Source organism: Macaca mulatta, chromosome 9, assembly GCF_049350105.2.
Source record: "Macaca mulatta isolate MMU2019108-1 chromosome 9, T2T-MMU8v2.0, whole genome shotgun sequence".
NCBI classification, from domain to species: domain Eukaryota; kingdom Metazoa; phylum Chordata; class Mammalia; order Primates; family Cercopithecidae; genus Macaca; species Macaca mulatta.
Window position 1 is genome coordinate 106,252,634 of NC_133414.1, and position 15,604 is coordinate 106,268,237.

A 15,604-nucleotide genomic window follows, 5' to 3' on the forward strand; every position below is an offset into this window, starting at 1 on the left:
CTCATTTTACAGATAAGGAGCTTTCATATGTCTAAGACACCTTACACCAGGAATTCCTGAACACAATACTGGCCAGCCCCACAGACATGGAAACATTTTACAGACGAGACAAGTAGAGGCCAACTTTTCATTGCCCCAAGGTGCTTACTGAACTTTGCCTTGATGTGGTCCATGTACAAAGTTCATTCTTGCACGTGGAAGGAATCTATCAGAGGGAATATTCATCAGGTGCGTCTCATCAACTTTTTGCTCATTTGGGTAACTTTTATACAGACTTGTGCCATCAGGTGAGCATTTGAGTAAGAGCCTAGAAACAGTGCAGGAATCCAATTGTTAATTTGGCAACACAAAACTCAAAGCTTCTGTGAAGGTTCCTGACGTTTATGACTGAGGGGATTGTGGACATGATGTGAATCAGATGTGATTTTTTTTTCCATGTTTATAATTTTTTAAAAAGAAGTAGATGTATTGTAATTTATGGGATGAAATTAAGATTTCAAGGAAAAGCATGTTTTTCTGTCTATTCTCCTATTCTTTCTTGTATAATTAAGATTCTTATCTTACATTTGAAATAGCAAGAATTGTCCATACAATTGTCTGCATGGTTTAGAGATAAGCCATTATTCCTTTCTAAAATTTAGTATCAAATAAGGTACAGTTGCCCCTCCATATCCTTGGGTTCCACATCTGTGGATTCAACCAGCTGTGGATTGAAAATATTCATAAGTAATCTAGAGATGATTTTAAGTATACAGAAGAGGGAGCATACATTCAGGGCAACTTGAATCTATGCTCCCAGGGGAAAAAAAAGAAAAAGTATACAGAAGGATGGTATAGGTTATAATGCAAATTCTACACCATCTATATCACAGACCTGAGCATCTGTGGACCTTGGTACCTTCTCGTCCTGCAACCAATCCCCCATGGCCAACTGTATTTCACAAGATTTTTCAGACAGATGTAGCAAATATTTGCAAAGGCGCTTTTAAGTGGTGGAACCTAGTTTGGAGTGGCAACACAGGGCAATCCATAGACTGTAAGCCCCAGAGAGATAGGAATTTTTCTCTTATTACCTGCTGTATCTGATGCCTCACACAACTTGGCATATAGTAGGCATTTATCAATCTGTGGGACGAATGGGTGATTATCTCTTTTTCATGCTGGAGCTTAGGGAAAATTGATGCAAAGTTCTTTTGAACTTTAAATTTATTAGATGATACTTAAGTGACAAAGTAATATGCTATATTGGCTTTTTGTTGTTGTTGTTTTACAGATCTCCCTTTACATTTAAATGCTGCAATGTTTGAGGCAAATGGTGGTTGTGGTTATGTTTTGAAACCTCCAGTTCTGTGGGACAAGAACTGCCCGATGTATCAGAAGTTTTCTCCACTGGAAAGAGATTTGGACAGCATGGATCCTGTAGTCTATTCTTTAACTGTAAGTACAGCCCCTAGAGAAAGAACTTAAGGTTGGCTTTAAGCCTTTCTGAAAATGAACTGGTTTTGAATTCAAGGCATTGGAAAGCTGTCATGTCACAATTTTGGTCCTACAGATTTAGTTCCCAGAATAATGTATTTATCTCCCAGGAAGCAGTAGCTATGGCTAGGCAAGCTGTTGCCAGACACTGTGTTTGCCAGAGCCCAGGAGCAGGACTTATGAGGTCCCTGCTTCACCTGATGTACTGATGATGGTAACTCTGTCTTCCAGGGCCCACAGAATCATAACTATGAGTATAGCCCATGAAAGTTGCGCTTTTTGTTGTATCAGCTCATGTTAAGCTCCAAAGCTCTAAGATCAGACAAACTTGCGTCAATATATAAATACAATTAAGTATATTTCCTCGTTATAATTTAACCTTTATCATTCATGGGCCTTTCCTTATTCCTTTTCACCTAATTAACTTATTGTCAAAACTCCATAGGCTCTTCTTAAAAACAGAGACCTGGCCAGGTGTGATTGCTCACACCTGTAATCCCAACAATTTGGGAGGCCCAGGTGGGTAGATCGCTTTGAGCTCAAGAGTTTGAGACCAGCCGGGGCAACATGGTGAAACCCTGTTTCTACAAAAAATAACAAAAAAAATTAGCCAGGCATGGTGGCTCATGCCTGTAGTCCCAGCCATTCGGGAGTCTGAGGCTGGAGAATCACTTGAGTCCAGAAAGCAGAGGTTGCAATGAGCCAAGATTACACCACTGCACTCCAGCCTGGGTGACAGAGTGAGACACTGTTTCAACAAAACAAAACAACAGAGACCTGGTCATCTCTTTCCACCTTTAGATCTTGTCTCTCTCCCTCCACAGGAAGAATGCCAGGCAGCCCTCCAAGTACGACACCCCCAAACCCCTGGGATAACCCCATTCACAGACTTTCCTACCACCCAAACTGCTTTTTCTCTTTCCCTAAGACAGCAGGACAGAAGCCCCTTTCCTATTTGTTTTCGTTTTTTTTTTAGCTAGGGGCGAGGGTAGTTTTATCTGTTTACAGAAAGCTGTGAATTAATTCCTAACATGTCTGCAACTTGCTCCAAAATGAAACTGATCAAGAAAATGGTTTTGAAGTTATGAAACATATTCCTATGACATTTTGAACAGAATATTAGTAACAAATTTATTATTATATTGAGTAAAGTCATCTTTTGTGAGAAATTTAACTTCATCTTGTTTGGTTTTTTAAGATAGTTGAACATTTTGATAGTTGAAAGGTTACAGTTAAGTGAATGATGTTGACAAAATAGGCTTTTCACATGACTCCAGTCATGTGATTACCCAGTTACAATCACTTACTTTTTTTTTTTTTTTTTTTTTTTTTTTTCTTGAGATGGAGTCTTGCTCTGTCACCAGGCTGGAGTGCAGTGGTGTGATCTCAGCTCACTGCAACCTCTGCTTCCTGGGTTCAAGCGATTCCCCTGCCTCAGCCTCCCTAATAGCTGGGACTACAGGCGCGCACCACCATGCCCAGCTAATATTTTGTATTTTAGTAGAGATGGGGTTTTACCAAGTTGGCCAGGATGGTCTCGATCTCCTGACCTCGTGATCTGCCCACCTCAGCCTCCCAAAGTGCTGGGATTACAGGCATGAGCCACTGCTCCCGGCCCTACAATCACTTACTTTTTAAACAGTTTTATTCATCATTCACTTTGTCCATTCCAGTGTTCTTGGGATTCCTTTGCAGAGGGAAGCGGTGAGGTATAGAGGTTGTCTTTCGTTTTTATCCTCAGTGACTTTGATCCCTTTTGTCTCCCTCACTCTAGATTGTCTCTGGTCAGAATGTGTGCCCCAGTAACAGCACGGGAAGCCCGTGCATTGAAGTCGACGTCCTGGGCATGCCTCTGGACAGCTGCCATTTCCGCACAAAGCCCATCCATCGAAACACCCTGAACCCCATGTGGAACGAGCAGTTTCTGTTCCGCGTTCACTTCGAAGATCTTGTATTTCTTCGTTTTGCAGTTGTGGAAAACAACAGTTCAGCGGTAACTGCTCAGAGAATCATTCCACTGAAAGCTTTAAAACGAGGTAGAATAAAATTGTCCAAATGTTAATCATTGTTGTAGCTTGACGATGGATGCCAGAATTTCCTTATACTCTTCTCTCTTCTTTTGTGTTTGACATTTTCCTATAAAGAAGTTGAAATAAGAAGCAAAAGGAAATACAGATTGGAGCACTTTTGAAGCACGTCTCAAAAGAAATTTTTCTTTTACATTTTTTAAGAATCTGCGGTTATTAACAATATCCCTTGTAAAGTGCAGCCTCACCCACGCCTGCTGATGTTGGGAGCAGTGGTTGTTGCACTCACATTTCCACAGTTTTCTTCCTAAATACTACCCACAGCGCTGCTGGCAGTTTGAAAGCAGGGATTGAAATAAGGAGAGGAAACAGAGATGTTGGAGGGGTCGGGTGTGGTGGTGGCCTAAGTGACCGCGTGGTTGGAGTCGGTGCCTGGCAGAAGTCCAGTTTTGGAAGCTGGGACTGGTTTTCAGGTGCAGGAAGAGGGTAATGAAGAATTCTGGGCAAAGGCTAGAGCTGTTGGCTTGTGGATTGGCTTTGCTGTGGCACTTTGATAAATTTCAGCCTGTGCATCATTTTTTTGTTTTGTTTTGTTTTGTTTTGTTTTGTTTTTGAGATGGAGTCTGGCTCTGTCGCCCAGGCTGGAGTGCAGTGGCGCGATTGACAGTTTCCCTTTCTAACATGCTCCCAGGTGCGCTGGCTCTGATGGTCTCCTTTTGGCACCAATGTTCTAAGTACGCACTTCCTCTCCCAGCCACACTCAAGCTGCCATCCTCGGAGCTCACAAACACATTACAGTTTCCTCCTTTGTGTTCTTTTCCTGTTTCTCTTCTCTGTGCAAGTAGCCTGTGGTCATTTAATTAGTCAATACCACAGACTAGGTGGCTTGAACCACAGGAATGTATTTCCTCACAGTCTTAAGGCTGGAAGTCTAGATCAGGGTGTTGGCAGGATTGGTTTCTTCTGGGGTGTCTCCCCTTGGCTTGCAGATGGTCACCTGCTCACTGTGTGCTCACACAGTCAGCCCTCTGTGTTGTCTGTGTCCTAATCCCCTCTTCTCATAAGGACACCAGTCCCACTGGATTAAGGCCCACCTGAAGGACCCCATTTTAACTTGATTACCTCCTTAAAGGCCTTCTCTTCAAATATAGCCACATTCAGAGGTACTGAGGGTTAGGACTTCTACACAGGAATGGGGAGTATGGGGTCAGGGGGACACCCATAACTGTTATTACAGAAATGTGAGAAAGTACATAGAAACAAAAACAATTATTTTTAATTATCCATTTTTCCATCTCTCCAACACAGTCACTTTTGGTGTATAAGTCTTGCAGGCTTTGTTTCTCCTCCCATGTATATAACATATGAGCATACAGATACATTTTTAACAAATAGGCTTTCTACTAATCTTCATGTTTTGTAACTTACTGGTTTTCACTTACTAATGTATATAGTGAGCAACCGTTCATGTTAATAACTATACATGTACATTACCACTTTTACCAGTTGTGTATTATTCCATTTTATACTTACACTTACAGTCATACCGTAATTTATAACCAATCTCCCATGGTGGGAATATTCTGTTATCACTAAAGCTGCTCTAAGGTAGAACATTCGAACAGGGACTGTTAGTGATCAGGTTTTCCTACTAGATCAGGTTTTGTCTGAGTTTAAGGTTTTCTGTTTGAGTCTAAGTTGGAAACAGTACTTGAACAAATTAATTGCCATTGGGTAGCTCAGGGGGCAGCACTCTCCTGGCGAAAAGGCGCCTGTTGGTTGCAAGCCTGTTGCCATCCCTGCCCATTTTAAGGTCTTCTTTCTACCTGTCATTTACTGACCTCCAGGAGCATCTTCTTTTCGGTAGCGCATGGTTAACAAGCTTTTGCCAATTCTGTATTACTCCAGGCTATCGACATCTTCAGCTGCGAAACCTTCACAATGAAGTCTTGGAGATCTCTAGTTTATTCGTTAACAGCAGAAGGATGGAAGAAAATTCCTCTGGCAGTCCCATGTCAGCCTCTTCGGTAATGAAGTTCTGTTTCACTCAGCATATTTATGGGGATTGCTACACTGAAGGTGGGCTTTTTGTGGCTCAGCAAAGTGGTTGGTGTGAGTTATGAATTAGGTAGCTATGGAAATTAATAACAGTAATGGCTGACACTTGGCACTTAGCAAGCGCTTTATATATATACTAACTCAGTCCTCTCAATAACGTCAGGCAGTAGCTATTAGTATCATCTCCATTTTACAGATGAGGAAGGTAGAGCTCAGTACATCTGAGGGCACACAGCTAGCAAGCAGCAGTCCAGGATTTACACCCAAGTTCTAGTAACAAAGCCCATGTATTATAGTGTCTATCAGAGAAGTGAGCCAAATACAATAAAGTGGGGAAGAGGTTTATTAAGCAAAGCCTAGTAGGAAGCATTTCCAATACTTCCAGAAACTTTAGATTAAACCAGGAAAATCTTTTGCTCCTTCAGCAGTCCAGGGGCAAATGTCACAGGCAGAGCAAGGCTGGAGAGAGCAATAGGCTCCGCTGGCGACGCATAACTTGCACCTCAGTGCTTGGGGGATGCAGAATCTGCACCCTTGAGAATGGAAGAAGGACACTGTAGAAAGTGCCACAGTTGCAGAATCTGCTTTTTTTTTTTTTCCAGAGACAGTGTGTCTCTGTCGCCCAGTGTCACTCTGTCACCCAGGTTGGAGTGCAGTGGTGCCATCCTAGCTCACTGCAGCCTCGACCTTCCTGGCTCAATCTATTCTCCCACCTCAGCCTCCTGAGTAGATGGGACTACAGGCGTGTGCCACTATGCCCAGCTAATTTCTTCTTCTGTAGAGATGGGGTCTCACTATATTGCCCAGGTTGGTTTTAAACTCCTGGACTCAAGTGATCCTCCCGCCTTGGCCTCCCAAAATGCTGGGATTACCATGAGCTACCGCACCTGACCAGAATCTGCATTTTAACAAGTGTCCCACGGAAACTCAGTGCCCACTAAAGTTTGAAGACACTTAGACCAGGGCCCCCTCACTAATGCAGGATGGTTTAGTTAGGTAAGAAACTGGGCTGAGTGCAGCGGCTCATGCCTCTAATCCCAACACTTTGGGAGGCCAAGGCAGAAGGATAGCTTGAGTCCAGGAGTTCAAGATCAGCTTGGGAAAGACCCCATCTCTATTAAAAAAAAAAAAAAAAAAAAGTGTTTCAATTGGGCATAGTGTCAAGCACCTGTAGTCCCAGCTACCTGGGAGGCTGAGGCAGGAGGACTGCTTGAGCCCAGGAGTTTGAGGCTACAGTGAGCTATGACCATACCACTGCACTCCAGCATGGACAACAGAATGAGATCCTGTCTCTAAAAAGGTATATTTAAAACAACTACTTTAATTAACTGGCTGATTCCATTATGCTGCTTCTTTAAATTAAACATACATTTTAAAAGTGTGTCCATTGGTTACCCCCATTACATGTTTAACAACGTGATTACTTTTGTGTCAATCTCAGACTCAACATAGTCCTAACAATCTTTGGAAAGGCACCTTCTGTGCTCACAATGGCACTGGCCATGACAGCTTCCACTGCTACTTTCTGCTTTCTTCTCTGCCCTTCTTTTGCCCTCACCACTATCAGTTTTGACTCCCGCTGTCCCTGCCCTTGTTTGCTTAGGTGTTCCTCCTGTTTCCCTTCTTCACTCCACAGCAACCTTGAATGTGTATTTGTATCCCCTGGGGAGCTTTAAAAACTCCATGTGAACAGGCCACGCCCCGCACCAGTTAAACCAGCGTCTCTGCAGTGGGCCCCAGGCATCAGTTTTTTTAAGGATCATCAGGTGATTGCACCATGTGTCCAAGGTTTAGAACAGCACTTTGGCCAACGTGGCCAAGGTGGCTTCCACCTTGTGCAGAGGATTGACAAGAAGGGCAGGGCCGCTTGGTACAAAGAGCAGGAATCAGATGCTTTCAGAAAGGCAGAGCAGGGCCAAATACCCAGTTCTAAGCTGGGTGACCTCAATATCTGTTACAGCTGAAGATTCCACAGATGCCACAGATGAGCTGTTTTTACTCACAACACTTCTGACACCAAAAATGTGGTGTCTTTTCCAACTCTCTGACAACAGCTGGGTGTCCTACATTTCAGTTCAATTCTAACACTATCCATCTAGAGTTGGTGTCAGATCCCACACGTTGAGGGCTCAGTCCCGCAAGACTACTCCTACTTCAGATGCCAGTCACAAGTCCCAGGTTGTCACCAGGACTTCTGACCAAACAGCTATAAATTCAGAGGATCCCTATAAATCCTCAGATTCAATAATTGGCTAGAATGACACAGAACTCATGAGAGTGCTTTGCTTATTATCACCAGTTGATCAGAACAGATGCACCTCAGGAGCAGCCTCATGGAAGGATGCACAGAACAAGGTATGGGAGGAGGAGTGCAGAGCTTCCATGTCCTCTCCAGGCCACCCTCCCAGAACCTTGATGCGTTCAGCAACCTGAAAGCTCTCGGAACCCCATCATTTAGGGTTTTTATGGAGGTTTCATGACCTAGGCATGATTGGTTCAATCACTGGCCACTGGTGATTAGTTCAGTCTTCAGCCCCCTCCCCTCCTTGAGGTCTGGCAGCAGGGCTGAGGGTTCCACCCCTCTAATCATGCCTTGGTCTTTCTCAGCCACCAGTCATCTCAGTAGCAACAAAAGACACTCTTTTCACTCCAGAGATTTCAAAGGTTTTAGGAGCTGTGTGCCAAGAACTGGGGACAAAGACCAAATATGTATTTTTTTGTTATATCACACCTTGCCATCCTTGGGGCTCCTGGGCAGCCATATATGGATATATGCTTGGTAAATATGCATTTGACCATGGAGAGCATCACTCTCCATTGCTGAAGCCAATAACTGTAGGTCATCCTGGCCTTCTTCCCCGTTTAAGACTTGATCATTCTATTTCCTTAGTGTCTTTCACATCCATTCATCTTGGTCTGTCCTTATTGCCTTGGCCCTGGTTCATTCTCACCTGGCTTGTGGTAGAGTCTTCCTAATTGGTCTCATTTCCTCCGGGTTTTCCCCTCTGTCTGTCTGCATCTAGGGCCTCCCAAACAGATCTATCTAAATATGATCGTGTCTCTCCTCTGTGAAAAACCCTCCATCAGTTCTCTGTTGCTTTCAGGGTATAGTTTATACCAGAAGTCACAAATTCACATGCCAGGAGGGTCCCAAGAAGATGATGTGCAGGCATGGACCTGGGCTGAGCACAGACTCTTAGAAAGCAGAGAGCTCCTGGGTCATTTAGAGGGGCAGCTGTCACCTAGCTCTCAGATCTAGCTGCTTGTTGCCTTGTGATGTCGTCAGATCTTTTGGTTTTTCAGGAGAATCGGGACATCTGGGGTTTTGTAAATGTTGGCAACTATTTAATCTTTTTAATTAATAGTATAGTGCGCTAAATGATACAATTAGAATGTGTGCATTTTATAGTATGACAATTATACTTCAGTAAAACTGATCTTTTAAAAATCGCATTGTACAAGCATAACAAAGTTAACCTCTCCTCCCCACCCCAAATAAAAATAAAGTACATGCTAAAAATACACTTCAGCCCTCAGATCCTCATTTTGCCAGTTTCAGTCTAAATTTTCGCCAGTTAGGCGAAGCCCTGAGTGGCTGTGCTTTTGCGTACATCCCCAGCCTTTCTCCCTCCAACAAGTTAGTTGTAGAACTTGATGTTCCCAGAATGCCCTGCTGTAGGCCACTTCTAAGTCTTTGTACACGTTACATCGATTTGGGGTTCTCTCGTCTCATTCTTCATCTGCTAAATTACACTATGTCTTTCAAGATTTGGTTCAGATACCGTTTTCAGAAAGCCCTCCCTGGTTTCTCCCAGACCTCTTCTAGGCCACTTCCTCTGGGTTTGCAAGGAATGTGCCGTGCTCCTTACAACTGCCTACATTTCCCTCTAGCTGTCTCATTCACCTGGAAGCCCTTGGCAGGGATAGTGTCCCATTTGCCACTGATTTTCTAGGGACAGGCATAATGTCTGATTCACTATAAGCCTTCCACAAATTACTTATTTTGAATGAATGAATATATCTTAATACACAAAATGCCCAAAGAATTAAGTTACGTACTTACCCAGCTCTTTCTAACAGATATATTTTTGCATTATAATGATTCATGTGCCTGAATGGTGTACTCTGTAAGGGCAGAACATTTCATTATTATCATCCTAATTTCTAGCCCAGTACCCTGAAGAGAGATGGAACTCAATAGATACTGTGGAACATCAGTTAATAAGTAAGAACTAATGTACATTTCAGATAATATCAGCCTCTAATTGTGATGGAAAGATATACCGTAATTTAAAATAAATTGATATTTTGGTGATATGCTTATGAAATACCCTCACTAAATGATTGAGGAAGAGGTAGCATTGCCCCTTCTACCACATTAAGATGCACTGGGCTACAAATGGACTCTCATCTTTTGCATTTATATGTTGCTATCCATACTTCTAAGTACTAGCACTTCTGTATCAAATAGAGCTTAGAAATATGTGATTAAGGATGAATGATCAGCCATGTGATCTTCTTGACAGATGTTTACTACAGAAGAAAGAAAATGTTTGCAGACTCACAGAGTCACAGTGCATGGGGTCCCAGGGCCAGAGCCCTTTACTGTTTTCACTATTAATGGAGGCACCAAGGCAAAGCAGCTTCTGCAGCAAGTAAGTCCCCTGAGCCATGGTTGAGAGAATGCAAAATCTAAGATGTATGGATGTACATGTGTGTATAAATGCCTGTGTGTGTAAACACATACAGATGCACATAAATGCGCAAAAGTCCATGTTGATGATATGCCTTTTGATTATTTGGAAATGTGTTGTTCAACGTCGAGATCCTCTCCAAGAATCATCTGATGAATCTTGGTACCACTAGACAAACTACCTTAACCTGTAGAGAAGATTTTTTAATTATTCTTAAGCTATATAAAATACTAGGCTCTAGAATGGTAAAGACCAGAATGAGTGGCCTTCCAACCATATATACGCTTTCGCCCTAAGCCTGGACATGGCCTAGTCTTCCTTCTTCACGCAGAGATTAGTAATCAGTGAGAATTTGCACATTAGGTGAATGGAATCTTCTTGTCATCCGAGGAGTTGAATCGAATTCTTAGAGCTTCAGGATGGGCCACATGGGCCAAGAAGACATTTCCTGCCCCTCCGGCCTAAGGCCTTCCTTTGCATGTGGAGCAGCCGCCTTGCTCCCCTCCCCTGGCACCTGACCTTGGCATTTGAGGTCCTCTCCTTTTGGTGGTAGCAAGAGGCATGGAGACCCTGAAGCCTGTTAACCCAAGCCCTGTAGCAGAACTGGCCTAAGCCTCCTTACGCTGTGCCACCTCTGCCCTAGATCCCCCTCCAAAGGATCTTTGGGGTCCCCATCCATGGGGGGACTTCTAAGAGTGAGAGCCAGGGACACAGAGCAGCATCTAAAGAGGGAGGGGCATGTCCTCCAAAGGGCGAGACAGGACCCATGCATAATTCCTTTTTTTTCCCCACACTAGAAGCTCTACCCTTGCTTGGTACGGTGGCCTAAAATCCTTGCAGATGATTTTATCCTTAACCCATTTCAGAATTCCTTCTCGGTGCGGCCGGGCGCAGCAGCACTTGTTACTAAAGACTAGCAGGGAAAGGCATAAAGAATAGGCAGAGGCCGGGCGGGGTGGCTCACGCCTGTAATCCCAGCACTTTGGGAGGCTGAGGCAGGCGGATCACGAGGTCAAGAGATGGAGACCATCCTGGCCAACATGGTGAAACCCCATCTCTACTAAAAATACAAATATTAGGTGTGGTGGTGCACATCTGTCGTCCCAGCTACTTGGGAAGCTGAGGCAGGAGAATCATTTGAACCTGGGAGGCAGAGGTTGCAGTGAGCCAAGATCGTACCACGGCATTCCAGCCTGGGTGACAGAGCGAGACTCTGCTTCAAAAACATAAAAAAGAATTCCTGGCCGGGCGCAGTGGCTCAAGCCTGTAATCCCAGCACTCTGGGAGGCCGAGGCGGGTGGATCACGAGGTCAGGAGATCGAGACCATCCTGGCTAACATGGTGAAACCCCGTCTCTACTAAAAATACAAAAAAAACTAGCCGGGCGTGGTGGCGGGCGCCTGTAGTCCCAGCTACTCGGAGGCTGAGGCAGGAGAATGGCGTGAACCTGGGAGGCGGAGCTTGCAGTGAGCCGAGATCGCGCCACTGCACTCCAGCCTGGGTGACACAGCGCGAGACTCCGTCTCAAAAAAGAAAAAAAAAAAAAAAAAAAAGAATTCCTTCTCCTGAATAGGGGTAGACTAAAGGAAGCAATGACCAAGGGAATGGCCCTTGAGCTCCCTCTGAAGTTAGGGTGTATGATGAAATGTGGCTGGGATTGTAACATTTGGAGGAATTAAAAACCAACTGAACAATTACAAACAATAAGTGTTAATAAATGGCTCTGTCCTTTAAGGGCACATCTCTAGACAGGCTAACGTTCTGTCCAACATTTTATAACTGACTTAAATAGAGAAAACAGCTCAGATGTCACATTTCATAGATTATCAAACAGAAGCTATTGCCAACGGTTTTGGTTTTGTTTTAATCCATCAGTCCATGTACTTCAGTGTCCACTATCACAAAGCACTGCTGAAGTTTTGTAAAGTAAAAGAAAACTTTCCAAGAGCCACCCATAGCAGTCCATTGCTTTATTGTCACCCATGCAAATCAGCACACAGATGTAAAGCAGGACTGAGCAGGGGGTGATGCTGGCCCTCTTGTGGAGGTGGTCCAGAAGCTTTACATCCTGAATTATCCCTGCAGTATTTGCCTTGGCCCCCTTTTGAGTCAACAGCATTGCATCCATTATAGACCAAGGGCTGGGGCAGAGAGATTTGAGTCTTCCTGAGAACCTTCACTTCCACCGCCCTCAGTCCATCACATTCTGCTTTTCCTCCTGGCGAGATGTGTTCACTCTGGGCTTTGCCTTATTGGCAGGGGCCTGAGGAGAAGGGTGTTTGCTTAATCCAGGCCAGATGGTGGCAGCTTTCTCTCATTACCAAGCTACTTCTCACAGGAAGGCAACCAAGGGAGTTTCTTTGCTGCGACTGACCTTTACTCCCTTCAAGTTCAGCCTTTTGTAGTAACCTGTACAATATGAGTGAGAAAGAATACATTGGTAAAACTATAATGCCTGTAATCCCAGCACTTTGGGAGACTGAGGCAGGCAGATCACTTGAGGTCAGGAATTTGAGACCAGCCTGGCCAACATGGTGAAACCCCGTCTCCACTAAAACTACAAAAATTAGCCAGGCATGATGGTGCACGCCTGTAATCCCAGCTACTCAGGAGGCTGAGGCACGAGAATCACTTGAGCCTGGAGGCAGAGGTTGCAGTGAGCCAAGATTGCGCCACTGTACTCCAGCCTGGGCAACAGAGGGAGACTCTGTCTCCAAAAAAAAAAAAGAAAGTAACTATAATGATGGCTCATCTATTGAGTTCTCATAACATACCCATGTTATGATTTATGCTTCAACCATAAAACAAAATTAAGATTGCTACTACTACTATTTCCATTGTGTAGACTGGAAAACGGCCTCCAAAGGATTAAGTATTTTACCCAATAATTCATAGCTAACAAGTATTAAAGGACGACCTCAGACTCAGGTCTGTCTGGTTCCAGAGCTTTGTCTCAGCTGTCCTGTTTGACCGCATATAGCCAACAAAGAAAACAAGCGCTTTAAGCACACTGTCAGTTTATTTAAAGAAGAATTCCCAGGAACTTAGACCACATGAGAACCTCGCCCTACAAACCTTCCATGAGAAGATGACCGAGTATTTCCAATGTGAGAAAAAGAGATTGTCTTAGTAAATACTAAACGAGGTTATTTGCCCTCGGTCCTGTGTTGCAAGATTACAAAGGGCTAAGTTCATGGAATGAGAAACCTAAAATTTTTAATTCACTAGGAGCTCTCATTCCAGCAGTGGGAAAAATAGTTATGCTGTCTGGGGATTATGAATAAGTTGTGCCGTTGCCCGGAGTGAACATAAACAATCCATTCTGAACATAAGAGAATTCTTAGATCTTCCAAAAAGAATTATGCAATACTCTGGAGTAAATTTCACTTATAAATTGCATAGCAAACCTATCTGAACACCATGAAAGTCGATTTGTTTTGAATTTAAGTTTTTTCCTCACTCCTCAGTTTGCCTTCCCTTTTTCTTTAGATTCTGACAACTGAACAAGACATCAAACCTGTTACCACAGACTATTTTTTGATGGAAGAAAAATATTTTATATCTAAAGAAAAGAATGAATGCAGGAAACAACCATTCCAGAGAGCCATTGGTCCAGAAGAGGAGATCGTGCAAATTTTAAGCAGCTGGTTTCCAGAAGAGGGATATGTGGGCAGGATTCTCTTAAAAACCCAGCAGGAAGTAAGTGTGTCTGGTGCAGCCTACACAGTAACAACTCATTATGTGATTAGCCAGTTACCACTCACCGCCTCCCTGACCTTCAGAATTTCTTCTAATTGCAACTTGGTTTACATTCTTAAGTAAATGCGGATGAACAGTTTTCTTCTTCTGCACATATTCAGAATATTATCTCTAAGGTACAGAAATTCAATCTAAGAAACATCCCTTAGGCCGGGCAGAGTGGCTCACGCCTGTAATCCCAGCACTTTGGGAGGCCGAGGTGGGCGGATCACTAGAGGTCAGGAGTTCGAGACCAGCCTGGCCAACATGGTGAAACCCCATCTCTACTAAAAATACAAAAATTAGCCAGGCGTGGTGGCAGGCTTCTGTAATCCCAGCTGCTCATGGGGGAGGCTGAGTCAGGAGAATTGCTTGAACCCGAGAGGCAGAGGTTGCAGAGAGCTGAGAGCGTGCCATTGTGCTCCAGCCTGGGTGACAGAATAAGACTCCATCTCAAAAAAAAAAGGTTTCTCATGCAAAGAAACTATTCCATTTTAAAAATAAATAAAAACATCCCTTATAAGATAAAGGAAGCAAAGATTCCTTATGCATGTCATCAGCTATGGATCAGTATTTTATTTCTACGTGTGGAAAGACATTGTTGTAAGCGTCACATTACTGTATAATGCAAAACCTGCAGGTATTTTCTATTTTGGGGTCGATTGATTTCCAGTTGGTGCCTGCTGAAGTTTTAGCTAATAGAAGCTTCCGTGCTTATAAGTAAAACAATAATATTTCTTTGAAAATATTCCAGAACTTCATACAAAGTAAGAATAATCTCTTGGCCTGAGTCAGAATTAGTAACCATTTGTATTACATGTGCTAAGATCCCCATGATCATTCCCAGGAAGGAAAGGATGCACCAATGCCATGCTGACTCCAAACTGATTGGCTCCTATTTGACTTAATTGATGAAGCACTTATTTTTTTTCTGAATTAGCAGAGAAAACGCTACTAACTTAAAAATGACATATAAGGTCATTTCTCTAGCATAGACAATCATGCCTCATGACGTGTTGATAATCAAGCAGTTGGGTCTGTTCAACAATTTGATTACATAAATATTTATTGAGCACCTAATATGTGCCAAGCCCTGTTCTGGGCACATGATCTGCTCCTTTGGGGCATGTGATAGTGCTTGCCTGATAGAAGATCCCTCAGGCCCATGCTTGCCAGGGCACAGTGAAGATAATAGCCAATGTTCACCATTATGTGTTACTTTTCACTTTCTAGTCACAGTGAACGTGATCTGAAGCTCTACAGAGCTCTAGCATCACCTCAAGAGCCCAGAGCCACTGCCTTCTTTCCCTGACCTTGCCTAAGATGATGAAAGGACACTTCATTTAAGCAAAAAATGTAATTGTCTCCCCAGCCTTCTCTCCCTATTAAGACACACTAATTGCTAAGACAGAGACCAGGCAACCCTAATAATAATTGCTTTATGATAAAATATCAGAGGGCTTAGCTATACTTTTGAAGCCATCTTTAATGTCTAAATTTTTTTCCTGTTCTTAAATTGTCTTGCCTTATTAATTAGCTACATGTAAAAAGTATCCTCTAAGTGGTGTCAGTGAATCAGTAAAATTTTAAACCTCATATTTGCATACAATT

General features: G+C 43.3%; 2 protein-coding genes across 12 annotated transcripts in view; one reads left to right on the forward strand and one right to left on the reverse strand.

The window, feature by feature from the left end:
• The window catches only part of PLCE1 (phospholipase C epsilon 1), a 349,678-nt gene that overhangs the window by 320,873 nt on the left and 13,201 nt on the right, over nt 1-15,604 (forward strand). For all 9 annotated transcript variants that reach the window (XM_015147712.3, XM_077946826.1, XM_028826665.2 and 6 more), the window contains 5 exons: nt 1,274-1,437; nt 3,251-3,512; nt 5,412-5,530; nt 10,088-10,216; nt 13,745-13,954. In XM_015147712.3, the coding sequence (XP_015003198.3) occupies nt 1,274-1,437; nt 3,251-3,512; nt 5,412-5,530; nt 10,088-10,216; nt 13,745-13,954 (884 nt within the window). The remainder of the gene's footprint in view (nt 1-1,273; nt 1,438-3,250; nt 3,513-5,411; nt 5,531-10,087; nt 10,217-13,744; nt 13,955-15,604) is intronic.
• The window catches only part of NOC3L (NOC3 like DNA replication regulator), a 47,692-nt gene continuing 44,298 nt past the window's right edge, over nt 12,211-15,604 (reverse strand). For all 3 annotated transcript variants that reach the window (XR_013398176.1, XR_001447244.3, XR_013398177.1), the window contains one exon: nt 12,211-12,664. The gene's annotated coding sequence lies outside the window, so the exon portion shown is untranslated. The remainder of the gene's footprint in view (nt 12,665-15,604) is intronic.